General features: G+C 41.5%; 1 protein-coding gene across 3 annotated transcripts in view; it reads right to left on the bottom strand.

Moving 5' to 3' along the window:
• Positions 1–19,487, bottom strand: part of macrod2 (mono-ADP ribosylhydrolase 2) — a 453,977-nt gene that overhangs the window by 107,728 nt on the left and 326,762 nt on the right. For all 3 annotated transcript variants that reach the window (XM_034101062.1, XM_034101061.1, XM_034101060.1), the window contains exons 7-8: positions 18,699–18,729; positions 6,710–6,783 (exon numbers count right to left, since the gene is read on the bottom strand). In XM_034101062.1, the coding sequence (XP_033956953.1) occupies positions 6,710–6,783; positions 18,699–18,729 (105 nt within the window). The remainder of the gene's footprint in view (positions 1–6,709; positions 6,784–18,698; positions 18,730–19,487) is intronic.

Genomic DNA, 19,487 nt, shown 5'->3' with positions numbered 1-19,487 from the left:
CTGAGCGAAGGCTCGCAGGCAGGTTAGCTGCTGCGCACGGGTAATATGTTTTGTTTACCTGAGTGCAGTCTTGCAGGCACATTGCCTTGTTTTTTGTTTATTAACATTGACAGTGTATTTTTGTGATCTCCATAATATGTTATATTTGGTAAAGATAGATATATTGATAGAAAGTATTATTTGATAGCGTTATGTGTTTATAGATAACAACCTGTCCTTCACTGCAAACATAGCTGCTACAACCCGCTGCTGCAGATACACGCTTTACACCATCAGGAGGATGCGTCCCCAGCTGACCCAGAAAGCGACGCAGGTTCTGGTCCAGGCTCTCATCATCTCACGCCTAAACTACTGCAACTCCCTCCTGGCTGGTCTACCTGCATGTGCCATCCGACCTGCAGCTCATCCAGAATGCAGCGGCTCGTCTGGTCTTCAACCTTCTTAAATGTTCCCACACCACGCCGCTCCTCCGCTCCCTCCACTGGCTTCCGGTAACTGCTAGAATCCACTTCAAGACAATGGTACTTGCATACCATGCTGCGAATGGATCTGGCCCTTCCTACATCCAGGACATGGTTAATCGTACACCCCAGCACGTGCACTCCGCTCTGCATCAGCCAAACGACTCGCTGCACCCTTGCTGCGAGGGGGACCCAAGTTCCCATGAGCAAAAACACGTGGGTTTGCTATCCTGGCTCCAAAATGGTGGAATGAGCTCCCCATTGACATCAGGACAGCAGATAGCTTACACACCTTCCGGCGCAGACTGAAAACTCATCTCTTTCGACTCCACCTCGAGCGATAGAACTATTAACAAAGCACTTATGGACTGGCTTACCTAAAGCCAGTTGAGTAGCACTTGAAATGTTTTTGCTCTATGAAACCTGATGTACTTATATGATTCTGTTTTCTTCAAGTTTGTATTTTGTTGGTCGAACGCACTTATTGTAAGTCGCTTTGGATAAAAGCGTCAGCTAAATGCAATGTAATGTAATAATTTATATTGACTATGTTGAATTTCTCCTTGAGATACTGTAATTGACTGTGACAGACAGATAACTTAAATGGAGAAATGTGATGTTTGTAAAGTTCAGCTATTTGAATGTAACTGTGTACTTTGAATTTTGAATAAGAAGCATTCCAGACGATCAACCGGATCCTGTGTATAATTATTGCTGCTGCACTTTTCTGTTTTCTACAGAAATCATTTATTGTTGCTGTGGTACCCAAGCTTTTGGGACCCGTAACAAAAAATGTTGTGCAGCTGAGTGTCAAGAACTGCTTCAAATAGTGATAGGATTAATTGTAGTGCTCCACCTGTACATGTATGTTTGTTTGTTTGTTAATTTGAGTAAAGTTCCATTGTGATTGACATAATTGTTGTTTTCTATGGTTGCCAATTGACCCACAGTCAACAGTTCATGAACAGTTCATAGCCAGCGATTGAATTATATTCAGTGACTGGGTATGAACTGTTCATGAACGGTTTATGAAGTTGTTATGAACAGTTCTTGATATGTTCATGAACAATTCTTGAAATGTTCTTGGTTGAATATCCCTACACACTCACTGAAAACTCCATTTCATGAATTGTTCATGAACCTGCCTAAAACCATATTCCATGAATTGTTCATGAACCATTCCAGCACAGGAGTTTCATGAGTAGTTCATGAACTGCCCTAGTGCCATTTAATGTTCATGTCACTTTCATGAACAGTTCATCAACTTTGTTATGAGCTGTTTATGAGCTGTTCATGAATATGGTTCACTAATATTTCATGAACTTTTCATGACAAGTTCATGAACAGTTCACTATCATCTCACTGGGGTGTGTGTGTGAGGAGCCGTTACGTCACTATGACCAGGAAGACAATAATGGAAAAAGAAAAATCTCCAACGAGGCGTTCTGGGGCAGCATAGACAGGTATTTTCTGTGTTAGAGTTGTACTCGCTGCAGGGAGTACTTTGAGGGTTTGTGACTTCGCAGACCGTTTACATGCATAAAAAGCTACATAACACACAAGGGGACGGGTAATAACCAGAAAAGCATGTCATGGGACTTTTAAGGGTAAAAAGTACAAGCCTCTGAAATGTAGAATCATGCAGTAGCACAACATGGAAATACTCGAGTACAGTAGTTGAGGGAATGTACTTGATTACTTTCCAACGCTGTGAATAACTAACACAGAAACACAGGAAAAGCTACAGCCTGTACTCTACCATCCCAGTGTGATAGATCCACAGCCAGCCCATTGTACTAAAATGCAGCCACAATTGCGCAGTATCTTCCCCAAAACAGAGCGCTTATCATGGCCCTGAAATTACTCGTCTCTGCGGACGCCCACAACACAGGCTCCTCGGGGCCGGGAGCAGAGCTGGAGGTGAGCGCACTGAGCAATCTAGGCCTATTGTTCCATGCATGATAAACTGGGCTTCAAACCTCTCATTCTCCCTCTATCTTTGGAAAGCTGGTTGCAATCTGTGTTATATGAGACACCTTAGCAATGCTGAACTTCTGAGAGCCTTTTGATGGAGGAGTGCACCATATCTCATCTCTTTCACCGCCTTTGAAGAGAGAAAACAACGCGTACAACAACCTGCTCAATATTGTGCAGTACATTCAAGGATTCTATTCCCCCTGTGTTTAATGAGTGTAAGCTCTGTATAGAACATGCAGTCGGCTCATAATTTTGACACGAAGCCTGAAACAGAATCATGTCAGTTATAATAATAATAGCTTGGATTTATATAGCACCTTTCATGAGACCCAAGGTCGCTTTACAAGGAAGAACAGGGCAAAACAAACATAACAAAACAAAAGGCAGTCAGACAACCGGTCAGACAGACAAAACAACAAATAGATTAGGGGCCAAAGGCCTTAGTGAACAGATGGGTCTTGAGGGCCCTTTTGAAGGCGTCAAGCGTGGGGATGTTGCGGATCTCCGCAGGGAGAGCGTTCCAGAGGGTGGGGATTGCCACACTGAAGGCTCTGTCCCCGAAGGTTCGCAGTTTGGTGCAGGGGGTGGTGAGCAGGCCAGAGTCTGAAGACCGCAGGTTCCGGGGAGGGGCATGTGGGTGAAGGATGTCCGATAGGTACTGGGGGGCAAGGGCATGGAGGGACTTGTAGGTCAGGAGGAGGATTTTTAATGATATGCGGGACTTGACCGGCATACAAGTGGAGGTGGATGAGGGTGGGAGTGATGTGCTGCCACGGCTTTGTATTTGTGAGTAACCTAGCAGCACAGTTTTGGACATACTGGAGCCTGTCCAGGGTTTTGTTGGGAACCCCAAACAGGAGACCATTGCAGTAGTCCAAGCGGGAGGTGACAAACACATGGATCCATGGATCAATTATGTTAACACTGGGTTGGTCAATCGAATAAATGCTGCTGTGATGAATTGCTTTTCTAAACATATCAGACAAAGCACGTGGCATTCGTCTTAACATTGAATGTGCAATAAAACACTCTAAACATAAAAAAACAACATGCTGTAACTTTAGGCACTATGAAACTGTAACATTTGTTTTAATTCTACTTAAAAGGTCCCCTATTATACTCTTTTCAACAATATATTATAGGTCTCAGATATATACAAACTATGTTTCTGAAGTGTTTGGCGGGAATACCAAACAGATCATGCATTGTAGCATCCCATAAACCCCTCTGTTTCAGCCCTGTTTCAAAAGTGCTGATTCTTTGTCTGTAGCTTTAAATGCAAATGAGCTGCCACTCCCAGGGCCCCTCTGCGAGTTGTTTGGTTTAAAAAACTCACAATGTTGCTCTATTCAGGTGATAAGGTATGGGTGTTACAATGTGGTACCGTAACCAGTGGCACATTAGGAATAAGTATGCAAAATATTTAAATTGTATTTTCGGATCCTGAACGAGACCGCCACATAGCGTGTCTCCCCGTTACCTGCACGCAACACAGCGCAGAAGGAAAAAAAGCAAGCGAGAGAGAGAGAGGTACCGGGGATTATTGCATCTGGTTAGCTAGCTATGCTAACGAATATAAGGAGCTTTTTCTACAACCAGGTGGAAGAGAGCTCTCTCCTGACAGACTGAGAGGTTCTGATAACCTTAGCTCAGTGAGGTAAAGGCACACCTTTATATGATTATTATAGTTATAAAAAAATAAGAGAATAAATTAAAAACAGGTATAAAATACTATATGCTGCCTGAGATCGCATGCTGTGGTTTTATTAAATGTGCCAACTGCTAGGACTGTCTTAGGGAAGATAGCTTTTAGATGCGCAGCTCCTCTGTCTTGGAATAGTCTGCAATTTAAATGGAAACTGAGCAATCTGGTGCCACTAAATGTTTTGAAAGCTCGGTTGGATGCTACTCAATCGGAAGCTATTGGTACCTGTTCATGTGGATAGTTATTGTAAATTGTAATCCCTGTAATGATGCTGTATAATTTCCTTTTTGTTGTTCTGTTTATGTTTTTATGTTTCATGTGGAACCTACTTGAGCAGGTCTCCCTTGAAAAAGAGAGCAATGGGATACACCTGGATAAATAAAGGTTTGAAATGAAATGAATATGACAGTAAAAAAAAGTTGTTATTAACAAACAAGAATACACTTTAAAAGGAGAGTGATTTGTAAAATATTCATAAAGAAAATCTGTTTACAGTTCTGTTTCATATGGGTGTTGAAAGATGTATCCATAGATCTCTTAATGTTGCTCTCAACCAGATTGATGCTTTTAACTTCAATATATATAAAAAAAAAAAAAAACTTCCCGGGTGTGCATGCCCCCGGACCCCCCTAGAGGAGGTTAGGTTCCCCCCCCCCACTTAAATCATGTTCACATGGATAGGATACTAAATACATTTGCACGCATCTTGTGTCCATATCTTTCTGTTTAGGTGGTCATGCCACAACCGTGCACGTGCATGCATGCGCGAGTCATAGTGATCTTAATGTGGATTTGGCACACTGATCACATTTTTTTTTTAGATGGCACTTCATATCAAAAACATTGCCAACCCTTGGCCTAATGGTTGCACAACCCAAAAAACAAGGTGACATCACAAAGTGGCCAAATTCTGATCAGCTGATTTTCTGACAGGTTTTTAAATAAATGGATCAAGACAAAAAGAGAAATAATATTTTTTCCAGAAACTATCCTAATCTCTTAACTCAGAAGGGACACACATATATGTTTACAGGACATGAAAAAGTACACTTTGCATAATATGGGACCTTTAAATATTAGAATCTTGTTTTCTGTCTGGTTGAAATTGAACAGCGATAATTACTTGCAAAACAAAATCTGTTTCGGATGCGCCAAGAGCAACTACGCACTGAGCAACGGTGAGGGGAAGACTCCATACGGCAAGAAAACAATCCTTGATGTGAAACAAAACAACAACAAAAGTCTGCTTTTCACATTAGCTGGTTATTTACAGTGAGCAATAAAATATACAACCTTCTTTACAGAAGAGTGCTGATGGATTCCCCACAGAAATGTTACAGAAATCATCAGGCAGTGAACAAGTGTCGCTAACATGGCACCTCGACTGCAAAGTTATCCAGCAGCTCACAGTCATTGGGCTGAAAACATCCATAACACCAGCCGAGGGTTGCTGTTGCACATCACGCTGTGAGCTTTATAAAATACCTCAATCCACAGTGACAGACTTAACCAGGGTCACAGTAAACAGAAATGACCCCCGAAGGTTACCATCACTCTCTGACACACAAACTGACGCACAAACAGCCTCCTGTACACAATTATATCATCACAAACTGTTAATGAAAACAACTCAAGGTGATAAATACGCTTTTTTAATTGTGAATGTTTTTCACTTGTGATAATGCAGCTCTAAATGCTCTGTGTATACACCTCATAATTGCTTGTATTGAAATTATTTCGGGCTATAATTTGGTCATAATAACAGCTTCACATGGAGTTGCACCTGCTTAATTAGTGCTGACTTGTTACAATACAGGCACATAAAGGTTTAAGCACCCTGGGTGAAGCACAACATACGAGACAATTTAAAAGGCTTCAGTTATCTTTGATCATTAGGTGTAGCCTAACATCAAGACCGCAGATATCAGAATAAAGCAGTAGTTTTGTAAAGCACACACATTGGTTTTTCTCACTGGCTGGATTAGAAAACAGTAATGTTGGCTTTTCTGAGGTAAAGTGCTAATGGCAGCATGCAGCTCAATCTTTAGCACCATTTGCTTTGAATTTAAAATGTCAACATCATGATAACTATTATGCTATTCACCTAATAACTCAAACTGAAAAGTATGATCTGTTTTGTAGATTATAGCATTACCTGTGGTTATTTTACTTGTGATTACTTTGTTTATGCCTTTTTCTACCAAATTGAATGTGATGGCATCACTATGATTCATCTAACACAAAACCCATTTCAGATTATTTGATCTGATGTGTAGATGTTCTCCTGGGTTTAATCTCCCAAGCATAGACCAATTAAACAGTTGACAGACCATTTAAGGCCCGATTGGTCTCAGACTGGCTTTTAATTGTATATGCAGCCAGACCACAAACTAAATGGCTGATCAAGTGGCACAGGTGGATGAGATGTCTGTCTGATATGGGATGCATGAGTGATCTGCTGTGGTCCAATCATCTCCCCTCACACCAAAGCATTCAGCGAAAGCATTCCCTGCACAAAAGGATAGATGGCTTGAGATTGACAGCCATTTGTTTTGCATTACCCTACCATATCAGGATTCTCGTCGATCCAGCTCTTTACGGTGTTGAGAGCGATGTCAGCTGCAGGCTCATTCGGAAAACCTATAGGAGAGAAACACTGTGTCAATACCAGTAGTATCCAACATGCAAATACAAGAGGGAGACAAAAACAGACAGACAAACCGATATCTCCACAGGTAACAGTATTTCTACTAAATCAATGGAAAGAAGCACAAGCTGCTCGTCTCTGCTAGATGACACCAGCTGTCTGATAAACTGTTCAAGACGTGTGATGCACAGTGATGGGTAAACACACACAGACTCATACCAGGGTTACAAATTGTAGATGCAAAGTACAAAATATATTCATCACACCCTCACTAATTACCACCTCAGGTACAATTGATTTGTTTTGTCTTTAGGTGGAACATTACACACGTGTGATCATTCACACTATCCTATATTAGCAGTTTGCCGGATGGAATATATAGTAAAGCTAGTGAGGCTGAAAAGCAATGTGGCTTACTATTGCATGTATTACTCGTACCTGCTGAGAAGGGCCACAAATTGTTAACACCATGTATCGATCTAAACACACATTGCAATTGGGTTAATTTTTAATAAGGCCAACAGAGGGAGGACTGTGCTGGATGCTGATCTCAAGATCATTTCACTGAAGAGAACTTCCCAAGAGCCAACACTTAGAGTGAGCTATTGACTATAAAAGCCCTTCAGCCAGCCTTGCTTCAGCTGGAGAGTATATGCCATTACTGAAAGCACTGACAATCTTCTACTCCGTCACAGAGTAGTGTTTCAGTTGTTTTCATTTTGAAGTGATTATTTGTTGAGTTTCTTATTCTGGGCCTTTCACCGAACTTGCTGAAAGCATTTTACTCTGAAGCGTGCACAGGTCTGTCGAGCTCGTTTAAAGTTGCTTCACAGCTACAACCTTTACAGTGCCTGTCCTGTGCAAAGATAAGCCCGGAAGCCAAACAAACAAACATAGCCCATACTTGGAGTCCTGACTCCAAATTGACCTGGCTCATGATTTAAAACTGCAATCTCCACCATATGCTCACCTCTGAACTCCATAAGGGACCGCATGTTGCAGCAGGCACTGTCTTCCTCTAACGACAGAGGTCAAGACCTCAATTTCAACCCACATCAACTGATACAAGGGCCATGCCATATTTGTTGCCTGTTGGTTATTGCATAGGTCACATTCTCAAATATTTTTCTTTTCCTGGGTCATTGACACGACTTTAACATTCTATGACCTATGAAACAGGCTTACAACCACTGTGACAACCTCTACCCTTTAAGTAGGATGAAAAGAAAATGAAAAGCCACCAAGATCAAGCCTTACATTTCCTGATTTCTTTCATCTCTCACCCAGACCCCCCGCTGTCAAAGCCTCTCAATAACTTTTCTGTAAATGCTTTGAATCAACTGCCTTGACAGTCAAGATATACTGTAGGAAGTTTTACTCCCACTACCCTCACCTATCTGACTGCCATTGATGTGTCTCTCTCTCTCTGGTTTTCTTCTCCTCCCCCTTCTCAGCCTGACAGGAGTGGTTGAGTTAGACGGGCTGAAGTGCTGCCGAGCTCTGGCTGAGATGCTATTAAAGCCCTGTGTGGAGCGGGATGTGAGGAGCATACCAGCGAGCAGTGAAAGCCAGTCTGCTCCTATGGTGCTCTGTTAGTGTCTGCAGACAGTGCGTGGCCCGTTCACGGCTCCTGCCCTTCAAAAGCTGCCCCCAGAGCTGTGTGCTCAGAACCTAATCCAGCATGCCAAATCAGTTTGCAGGTCACCTGACTCCTCTTGTCTCCCCAAACACACGTAACCTTTACAGCGATATCACTTTGTCTGATGATGTTTCCTTTTTTAAAATCCGTTTCCACACGTATGCAGGTGTACCGACACTCCAACTCACACGTCAAGTACCATACGCAAACAGATGTGCGGAAGACGAGAAAGCTGAGAAATATAGATCCACAGAGATAGCACCAGCTGTTTAGGAAGCGCACACACAACGGGAGAGGTGTCGGGAAGTAAGCACACAAACAAATGGAATAGATGAGCACATCATCTTAAGAAGTCAGGACCCGTCTTTGTGCTCTTACTGTGTCACCTAAAGTGAGCTGAAAACAGGCCTTACACATGATATTAGGACATTCTGGTCTAACTGGTCATAAGCAGTGGGTGGACTTTGTCCATTTAATCTATTCAGTGTGGAGTTTCTACACATGCTCTATTGATTTGAGAGCTATTCCTATTAATCATAGCAGCGCTGAACGGAGAGGGAGAGAGGTGAAAAGAGGTGAGCTATAGAACCAGTGAAGAAGATAGCAGGAAAGTAGGATGATAAACAAATGTTGGAAAAGAGATGACATAAAGAGATCGAGATTGAAAGCTGGAAAAAGGGGTCAGTGCACCTCGGGGCAGTCTGCCAGAGGAACTCTGCTCGTCTTGAACATCATCGGCCCAAGGTCAACAGCAGCCGTTTGAGTGCATCGGCTGATCTCTCTCATGATGTGTCTCCTTCACAGCATCCACTACCTTTACCTCTCCTCTCTGTGCCACTCTGTCCCTGTCAGCTGGGCCAACTATGTTTATATGTTTAAAAACAGCTACAATAAAACCCCTCAAACATCACTTCAATCTCTTGGCCACAGGAGTCTCAGTTGGAAGTGCAAAATCCACTAGCTGGAAAACGTAGGATTGAGTGGGCTGGTTATTTTTCATGCTCAAGTACACACAAAATGAAAAAGACCAGTGTTTTACTTCTACACTTCCCCCCCTCAATGCCTCCTCCTCCTCATTCTCTTTTGCTCCATTTGCTGTACGGAGGGTTCAGTGAAGGCTAATCTGTCAGAAGGTGGAGAGCTGGCGTCAGGCGCAGTGGTGGTGGGCCCTCCAGGGTCCCTGCTCTGCTTGGCTCGGCTCTCTTCTATGCTGGGAATATGGCCGGCTCAGGGAGATTTGTCTTAGTGAGGCGCACTGATGGGAAATGTGCAGCCCAGCGCCGTTGATGAGGACTCAGGTGGTGCACTGTTATTTCTGCTGAAGGTTCCTCTACTTCATCACTGGACAGAGTGCAGCATCCAGACAGAGAGGGGAACAGGGACTTCGGCACGTGCCATGTGGACAAAGGGTAACGGGGGAACAGTGGGCTCACACGGTTTGCATAGTACATCCAGTGATGTTGACCAATACAGTAGTTAAAGGTTCAGTGACCACAACAAATGTAGTGAGCATAGTACATTTAGCAAGATAAAGTCTGAATCTGACCTGAGAAGACTGCGAGGCAGGTCTTTTCCTTTAGTATTCTTCACCTCATTTAATATTTTGACTCATTTTATGCTACAATTAAAAAGCATGATCAAATTCTATGAGAACGATGACTTGGCTTCATTTCCTTTTAAATGAAAGGTACATTTTGATCCATGTCCCTGCATCAGCCCAGTGATTTAAGCGGGAGAGGAGTTTCATCTTAAAACAGAATTCATATATTATATATATAATATATAATATTTTATTCCTATGATCTTGGAATTAACCTTTGTTAATATGAAGAAAAAGAGAGCCGACTCTAATCTCTGATGCAACCAGGAGACAGAGTTTCTGGCCCTTCTCGTACGCATATGTAAAACACTTGTATGAACACTTGTGCAAGAACCTAGGTAACTTTTGAGGAACCTGGTTTTATCAGACTCATACAAAACTAGAAACCAGAGGAAAGGAACTGATTTGGAAGTTAAAAAGGTAGAACAATTAACATAGTTACTTAATTCATAATTAAACGGCTCCCATGTTACATCACATACAGCTCTGCCTTAATTATCGATCAGGTTAAATAATAAAATGGTGCATTCTTTGCATGGATTTATTGCTTTAAAAACTAGCAAGCCCATTGCTCTCTCTTCTGCCGGTATGCAACATTTACATATCCTACATTCACAGAGTTAACTTTCACAACAAACCTGTGTAGCTCAGGTGTTTTGCTATGGTGAGAAGGAGTGAGAAGAAGCTGCATCCCCTGATAAAACGAGTGGAGCCAAGTCAACAAGTTGAATTGACGTCAGTGCGATGATTCATCCCCATACTTTGTTGGCAAATATATGGGTAGGCTCCAGCATAGTGCAGACCACACCAGTTTTGTTTGTCCTGAGTGAGCTTATATTGTGAAGAGGATTCTACAACATGCTGTTATTTTACGGCTTTAGCATTTCTAGTGTTCTTGTTTTTATATTTTCTTTTCAGCACATAGCACTTTCTTTGTCCAGCAACAAAGTACAGCTTTTCTCTCCTTGAGGCAAGAATTGTACGGTTGCTCCCACTTTGCTGTCCCACAGCTTCTGTTGGTCAAGTTCACATTTCAACACTCGTCATTCCTTTTGATGAGCTGTCCACCTTGAAGCGGCATAGAGCCCGAGGCTGGGGTTGTCTGGCACTAGTAAAATCCTTATGGGTGTTGATATGACATACTGTAAACATAGGAAATACAAAAGGGCACCAACAAAAACATTTGTGTTTATCTGACGGTGAAAGGTATTACAAATGTTATTAGATTTACTTTTACATTTGTAGATTAGGACATATATTATAAGACATGTCCCTTACAATAAAATGGCCTAGAAAGAGACGTCTGCCCTTCTATAACTTGCAGGCAGAGAGGAATCATTTACGCACTATGTAATACAGAGTAGATTAGTTGATTGAGGTTTAGGCAGCAGGAGGAAATCATTAAGTGCAGCACAGTGGAGGGCTGCTCTAGTTGAGGGCAGCAGTCCTGTGTATTCATCTGGAAAGTGAGGAGGGAAAGAGGGTTGTCACCCCATCAGTGCCCAGAGGAGAGGTGAGGTGACCTGGGGTGGAGGACAGAGTTCTGCCTCAGGACTCGAGGCGCCAAAGCGTGGGTGTCAAATGGCCCCGAGCTCCTTCCTACGCCAACACTGGGACACGGCAGTGCTGTGACCATGACCGACTTTGCAGCTCGCAGAAGGAGACAGAGACAAAGAGGGATGGGAGGGTGCTTTGAGAGGAAGACAGGCAGAAAAAGAGGTGGGAAGAAAGAGAGCAGCCTCCGTGGCACAACAGATGATGACCTTTCTTGGAAACATTCCATATAGGCGAGGCCATGCTTTGTCCTACATGCTAAATTTACCATTACACGTTTTTAAAAACATCCTGAGGAGTGTTTGATATGTGAAGGTTTAATGATCAAACAAGTTTCTCAAAGGCCTACACATGTATTGTCCTTTGAGCTACAAGTATTTATACATTTGGCTTATCATCCATGAAAATGGTAGAGGCTCGTGTTGAGTACAATGCACGCTGTGTGACTGCAGTTAACTGGGCTACGCAGCTCCGGTTCCCTCTGAGCACACACTCTGCTACCCACTGATACAGCACGGTGCTCCTATGTACTGTACTTTGAAATTCCTAACCCAGCTGGGCTAAGCTCCCTGTAGTAAACCTGAGGTTTTAAGAGAGGGGGGGATTGCCCCGGCCATCTCTGGCAAGCCAGCAGAGAGCCATCACTGCCGAGAGATAAGGTGCCATGAATGTCTCCAACCTTCTTAATCCTAGACAGGGATGAGAGAGCCAGAGTATGATGCTGGCTGGAATAGAAAAAATAGCAGCTTGACACCTTTGATCTGGACAGCACTGTAGAAAGGCAGCAGGGACATACCAGCAGAGCTTGGGTGGATTACATATTACATCCGCATATCTCACACAGCCACCAGTCGGTCCAAATACTCCTCTGTCAACAATCCTTAGATCCGTCACAGAGACAGGTGAGCCACAGGTTGAGGGTGAGCGGTCTACAGGAAGATATTTATCCTGAGAAGTGGTATTGCCATGTGCAGGGCCTACGATTGTTTTGATAGGGATATACATGCTTGTAATGCAGGCAAGTTGTAGATGTAATGTTCATGTCCTTGTCGTCTCATTGAGTTCTTTGGTCCATGCTAAGATTGATCAAAGCAGACGCTCTCTAAACTGTACAGCTCATTACAAGAAAAGTGCTCTTCCAGCAATAGATAAGATGCTGCACAAGGCTGAATTGTCCACAGTACATCTAAGAATGGGATTTGTATGTATGTGTGTTTGCTTACACAAGGTTTAACAGGTAGCTCAGCCTGTGTGAGTGCATACTGTGAGATGGAAACAGACTTGTGGGATGAAAAAAAGACCACAAGAGAATCTATGGAAGGGATGAAGGAGGAGAAAGGGAAACATAAAAAGACAATATGACCTCTCTTGGTCTAGGTAGTTGGACTCTTGGCACTGATCTTGTGGGACATTGAGAGGTGCCTCCTCTTTGGAAGGAATAATCCATTTAAACCCGGGTCTCATGGCTGTGATTGATGTGCAAACAGGAGCGGCACTTAATAACCTCTATCATGCCGGGTGACCTCGTGGCCCATGGTGGGCACCAGTTTGTTTATGGGTGGTACCTCCGATACACTATCCGTGCAGAAGTTCTGTTGTGGCTAATGGGTCGGACTGAGGGATTGGACTGTCAGCGCAGTGTGAGCCCTCATTTTTCTTTCCAAGCGTCTAAGGTACCCCCTGCGCAACCCTGCTACACCCAACCTCCCTGTTCTGCCATCATCTGTCAATGGTGACTGAGTCTCCTGGAATATGGAGGCGTGAGAGAGAGTGTCAATTAGCATTAGCTTCCCTGACAGATCTATTTTTCTCTCCACAAAGGCCTTGGATAACTTGTTCCTGATTCCTCTCTGTCACAATGTTGGGAGTACAGGATTTATTTTTCTAAACTGCATTTTGAGTGTGGAAATAAGTCAAGTGCATAAGTATAGCACCTTGGTACATGCCCGTGTGCACTCATACAACTATGCTAGGCTATATCTGTGTGTATTCGACAGAGAGATACAAAAGAGACAGACAGAGAAAGAGAGATCAGGAAGATGTGCCTTTCACACTAAAAAGCGGTTGTTTACATTGCTGAAATGGAAGTTGACCTTAAAGGTTATCTAAATTGTAGAGAACATGTCAAAACGGTTGACAAGGCTCTCAAGGGGCACAGGGAGGAGTCGTACAGACGGTGTGGTGTTACTAGAGTAACACCACACCGCTGTAGCTCCTCTGAAAGTCCCTCCTCTATTTGCCCTCTCCTGTGTGAAGATCAGCTGTATTGTTCTGTGGAGATGCAGTCATTGGAAGCTCTAAGCGCTAAGCCATTTATTGAACAGGCTTTTTGATCCCCCCCCCCCCCCCTCTGCTGCATACCCCTTTGATGTGAGGGGCTGCGCTACTATGGGCTCCTACTGGCAATGCAGCACATAACACCAGAGAGAACAGCAAAAAGCACCGTACATTACAAACAGGGACTCCTGCACTTATGTCAGTTCACTAGAGCCGTTTTGCTCTAAAATGCCACATAGACATGTTTAAATGTGTCTGCATGTATCAATTAATTAATTACAATGAATACTTAATTCAAATTATATTTTATTTCAACCTGTCAAAGTATAAGTTATTGTTTTAGAAACACGTTGAAATTGTGTTTTGTTGAACCTTTGAGTTATATTACTGAGTCCTAATGTTCTCTTTATAAAACTGGGTAAGGGCTCTAGGAATGAAAGGTGTTAGATGCCGTCTAGATTGCAGTCCTTTAAAGGAAAAGTATGATTTGACATATTTAGTTTAACAAATTCAATTGACGTAACTTGATTTGACTATGGGTCCACACAGAGTTTTGTCTCAGAAACAAACAACAGAAACGAGAGGCAATGCAGCATACAAGCCCATTCAGATGTATGCAGAATGTGTGGTAGGAATTTCCAAAGCAAAACAGGAAATGAAGAGAAGTGCGTCTTGCAGAAATGACTGCTAAATGTATCATCACTGACTCTAAAATTCGCAATAAAATAACCAGAAAGGATGGAAGAGATAAGACAGAATAAGAGAAGAGTGGGAAAGAAATGTTTGCCCCTCTTATCATTAATACATCAGTAATATCCATCTTGTTATGTGTGCATAGACAGGTGGCAGAAATATTGCAGGTGAGATAGTGAGAGGAAATGATGAGGAGTTATGCATTCAAATGTGTGAATTACAAAAGTAATTGGTGGAAAATGTAAAATATTGCTAGAGTGAAGAGTTCTTCTATTGAGCTCAGAGTATGATTATATGCATATAGTGATATAGTGCAGGTGTCTTCATATAGTATAGGCTTGCAGCTGTATGTTTTATCTATTGATTGGACAGCCTCCAATAATTAGCTATTTATTTATTCCGCACCGTGGATTTTAATAGTGTGATAGATATTTTATGCCAAGAAGTTTCTTGTTACAGCATGTTTATGGCTGGAATAAATTAATAAGCACATCAATAGCGTTGGTTTGACTTTATCTATAATATGTCATTTGGTAATCAGTGAGTGTGCGGGGACGTTACAGTGTGTACTTTGGGACAGCTGCCTGTTAGTCATGAAGCAGGGTGGATAAAGAAAGAAGTGTAATAACTTAGGAAGGAAATTGAATCCTTTGTTGTGACATTTCAGAGAAAAACTGTTGTAAGGTAGATTAAAAAATACTCTTTTTGTTCTTTCCATATGGCTGATAAGTTATTGTATTTTGAATATTTTGTATACTCATGCAGTAACAAATGAGAAAAACTAATACATATATTTACATAATAGGAATCTAATAATATAATAGTAGATTATGAGACATCTGGCTTGTCTATTCACATATATGCCTAGTTGTTGTGTTCAGGGATTGTGTTGTGTTGTGATATAGGCACTGTTTAAGCTGAATGCCTTTTTTGACTTGTGGTATAAAGAGTGCATTATTGAATTTATAAATGTGTTCTATAACCAATATATTATCTTCAGCAGATGACACTTTCTTTTGCACTCTAAGACACATTTGGCACTGCAGACATGTCTAGCTGAAATGCACAAAGAACCAGGAGCTCAACCTCCACTGATTTTTGACTTTTACAGTTTTGATTCATGTCAGGCTGTGATTGGCTACTGTAGTTGCATCACACAATGAGACATGCTTGCAACCATACAGAGGTAGAACATCATGCATGATGTTTGTCAAAATACAAATAATCACCAGTGAATATTTTTATCAGGGGCCGTACAGGCCGTAATTCATACTGGTCCTCTCACACATACATACATTCTCCTTTTACATACATACATTTTCACTCTCACTCTCACACACATATATATATATATATATATATATATATATATATTTACACTCACACATTAATACATTTTGCTCTCATATCATCATATTTCTTTGCTCTCATATTCATATATTTTAACGCTCATATTTTGCTCTCATGCACATTCATTCAATGTTGACATTTAATATTCTAAATAATATATGCATGTCTGAAGACAATATATGTGTATGCAAGAGAAGAATGCATGTATGTGTGAGAGAAAGTAGTTGAAACGGAAGGGAGGTCATTATCGCGCTGTGATTGGCTCAGAAGGTCGAGCTCATGTTCAGAACTTCGGATTCAAATCAACATGATGGAGGGAGATGAATCCGTGTATCTTCGGACCATTTGTTTTTCTTTATTAAAAAAGTAAACGGAAGAGCGTCTGAGAGGCGTTTTTGCTTTTTGTTTTTTACCTTACTAAATTGTCTAGTAAGATTTTTTTTTTTGAGTTAAATGCATCAATCTGGTGCACTTTGAGGGGAAAATAAAGAGACTAGATCTATGGAAACATCTATATGAAACAAAACTGTATACATTTCAATAATCATAAAATCATGGCCATAACCAATAACATACCATTTCCAACATAAAAAAAACACTGCATTTTTAATTTTTACCTTTTTTCACCTAGTTCAACATTTTTTTATTCATGCATATTTTACAAATCACTACCCCCTCAAATGGAAATATGTGTTTACATAAATGGTGGTCCAAACCGTTTGAGACCCACAGAGAACTTAGACTAAGTTAACTATCTTAACCTCACCTGAGCTGAGGTTATCCCGAGCTTGAATGACACACAGAGACCAATCAAGGGCTTTGATTTATGATCTGTATGAAAGTGGCCATGTCGGCAGGCCACATCATGTGGACAGCCAGTCACCCTGTGTGAGGCAGACCCACATTTGCGCAGCGTTGCGTTCATAATACATACACAAATAAATAAACAAAATCCTCAGGCCAGCAGGCCACTTAACAGGCCTGCCAGGCCATCGGGAAACCCCCCCGGTCCTGCTGATGGCCAGTCCGGGCCTGGGTACAGGAGACATAGAGCGAGAGATCATTGTCCACAAGTTAATCGATTGTGGTCGCGGACAGATCAAAAAAACGAAATGGGTCGCAAAATATACTTGGACGGCCGTTAATATACCTGGGCGGTCCGCCCAAATAAAGTCAATGTGTGGGAAACCCTGGTATGTGGGTGAGAGGACCAGTATGAATTACGGCCTGTACGGCCCCTAATAGATTTTAGTTCACCTGCATTTGGCAATTTAGCTGCAAATGTCTGCATGAGTCGTAAACAGACCAGCATTCTCTCTTCATCAGTGTCAGTCTTTTAGATAACTTAACTGTGTCTGTAATCAGTTTTACAAAGTAACCTGCTACATTTGAAAGAGTAAATGATCCCATGGGTATCTGAATGTTGATAACAAACAACACCATTACACTGTTGTAAGATATATTCAAATATTTTGTCTGAAGCACAGTGTTCTAGAGATATATTATCATTGTTTCATGAAGATGGAGATATAAGCCCATATAGGGAATTAACAGTTCCTTTAGAAGTACCTTTGGTGAATTGTTTTTCATTAGGCCCAGATGCATTATCAACCTTGTATATGTACATAGGAACATCTTGTGGGAACAGTGTTTGCACTATAGGGAACTCTTGGTCTTGTTAAATGGTCTTCATTATGTTGGCTGTAATATGGTCATGGAGAGTGATCACAGCACCTAACGACTCTCACGAGATGACTGCATTCACACATCCCTGTTTATGTTTAACACCTACTGGCTGGTATGGCTTTAAACTAACAATGGCAAAAGCTCTGTAATGCACATAATAGGCATCTTGGGAATTTGAAAATATTCAAATAAAAACACATTTTCAGATTTAGACCATATTGTTGCTTGCGGGGTTTTATTGACAGCAAATGCAAATTAGCATGTACTTATTCATCTTGCATACTTGGCACCGCCTGTCATTATTAGAGCTTATTAAATGGATGGTGTATACTGTATGCAGTATGTCAGAACGGTGAGGAAATCATTATTTCTCCTCAGCAGATGCTGTTTTACAATATTCCATAAACTCCCTGCATCCAACATATTTTGCCATCATAACTTCAAAGCTGGTTTTCATCACCAAGTTTGGCATGTTTCCCATGTGACTGTCTAATTAGAAAACTCACTTCTTGCCAGCGATGCCTTGCTGCATATCAGGCCTGGTCCCATGAGGGAGCACAAGCATGGTTCAGGTCTACATTTACTTCACCTAAACAAGCTTGTGTCTGCGTGCATCATGGTGTAAGGTGAATTTGTTGTTATGTTTTAACATTTTGCACAAGACAAAGCCTGCGCCAACTCCCTTTTTTTGCTCATTGTTGCATTCACAGGCACTGAGAGGATATTTGAAACAAGCAGTGTGTGTACACAGAGTTAATGTCTGCAGAGTGTGGATGATGTGATGATAGGTAGGTAGGGCTGCTCGATTATGGCAAACATTATAATCTCGATAATTTGGGTCAATAATTGATATCACGATTATTAAAAACGATTATCCATTTACTTTGAAAACATCAATTTATTGGAGAAAGAAAATGTGAACAGTATGTTTTTAACAGTTGATTACCCTGAACTTTAAGTATAATTCAACTGAAAAAATAAATAATATGAAAATAAATAAATAATAATAATAAAAAAGATTATCATTTTATTTCAATTATAATTATTTATATTAATTGAGCAGCCCTAATAAGAAGTCAGTTAAACAAAGTAAAATAGATTATGCTTACCATAGATGCCTGTGGATATACATGGGAAGGCCTGTGCAGAAAAAGACAGAAATAGAAGTAAAATTATAAAACGGACAAGTCAAATCAAGCAATCTGATTGGTTCTTAGCCGTGATATACTGAGCGTATACCACGGGTAGAATTGTAAGTTACTTTTCACATCAAGTCAGTATCCCTCCGCGTCTCAGAAAAACAGTATACCGTTGGGCTACTGGAACAAGAAAGCAGCGGAGAAGTAACGGGGCAGAAACCCTCCTTTTTACGCAGCGGTCCAGACATAGACATCAAACGGCAAAACATACAGTGGGCAGTTCCTTTGGCATTAGGGCAGGGATATCTAGATACTTTCCATGGTTTGACATAATGAGTTGTGCTACTTTTAAAGCAAGCAACGATGTTTTCAAATCTGTAATCAAAGAGGTCCGCAAAAACACTATCGGCCAATCAGATTGCTTGATTTGACTTGTCAGTTTTATAAATATATTTACATTTCTTCCGTTACGGAATAAACTTACAAAGCATAAGATGGAAACATTTAAGATTAACTTGGACCTCCGGGGGGGTCTTACTATGGAGGAGTGGATTGAGCAGTGCCTATCTCCAGAAAAAAAGCACCTAAACGACGACATGCAGAGCTACGTGAAGAGCAGGTAGACCAACTGAAAAAGTAGCACCATTCAAAAGCTTTCTGATGCGGGTCTTGAAACAAAGCAGAGAAATTATGACCGTTAGTGGCCACAGGTGCGAAAGCTCTCTCTCGAGCTACTGTAAGCCGAATCTCGGGGACCGG

This window comes from Pseudochaenichthys georgianus, chromosome 15 (assembly GCF_902827115.2).
Source record: "Pseudochaenichthys georgianus chromosome 15, fPseGeo1.2, whole genome shotgun sequence".
Taxonomy (NCBI): Eukaryota; Metazoa; Chordata; class Actinopteri; order Perciformes; family Channichthyidae; genus Pseudochaenichthys; species Pseudochaenichthys georgianus.
Note: the sequence above shows the minus strand (reverse complement) of the source record. Positions and strands in the feature narration are given on the sequence as shown.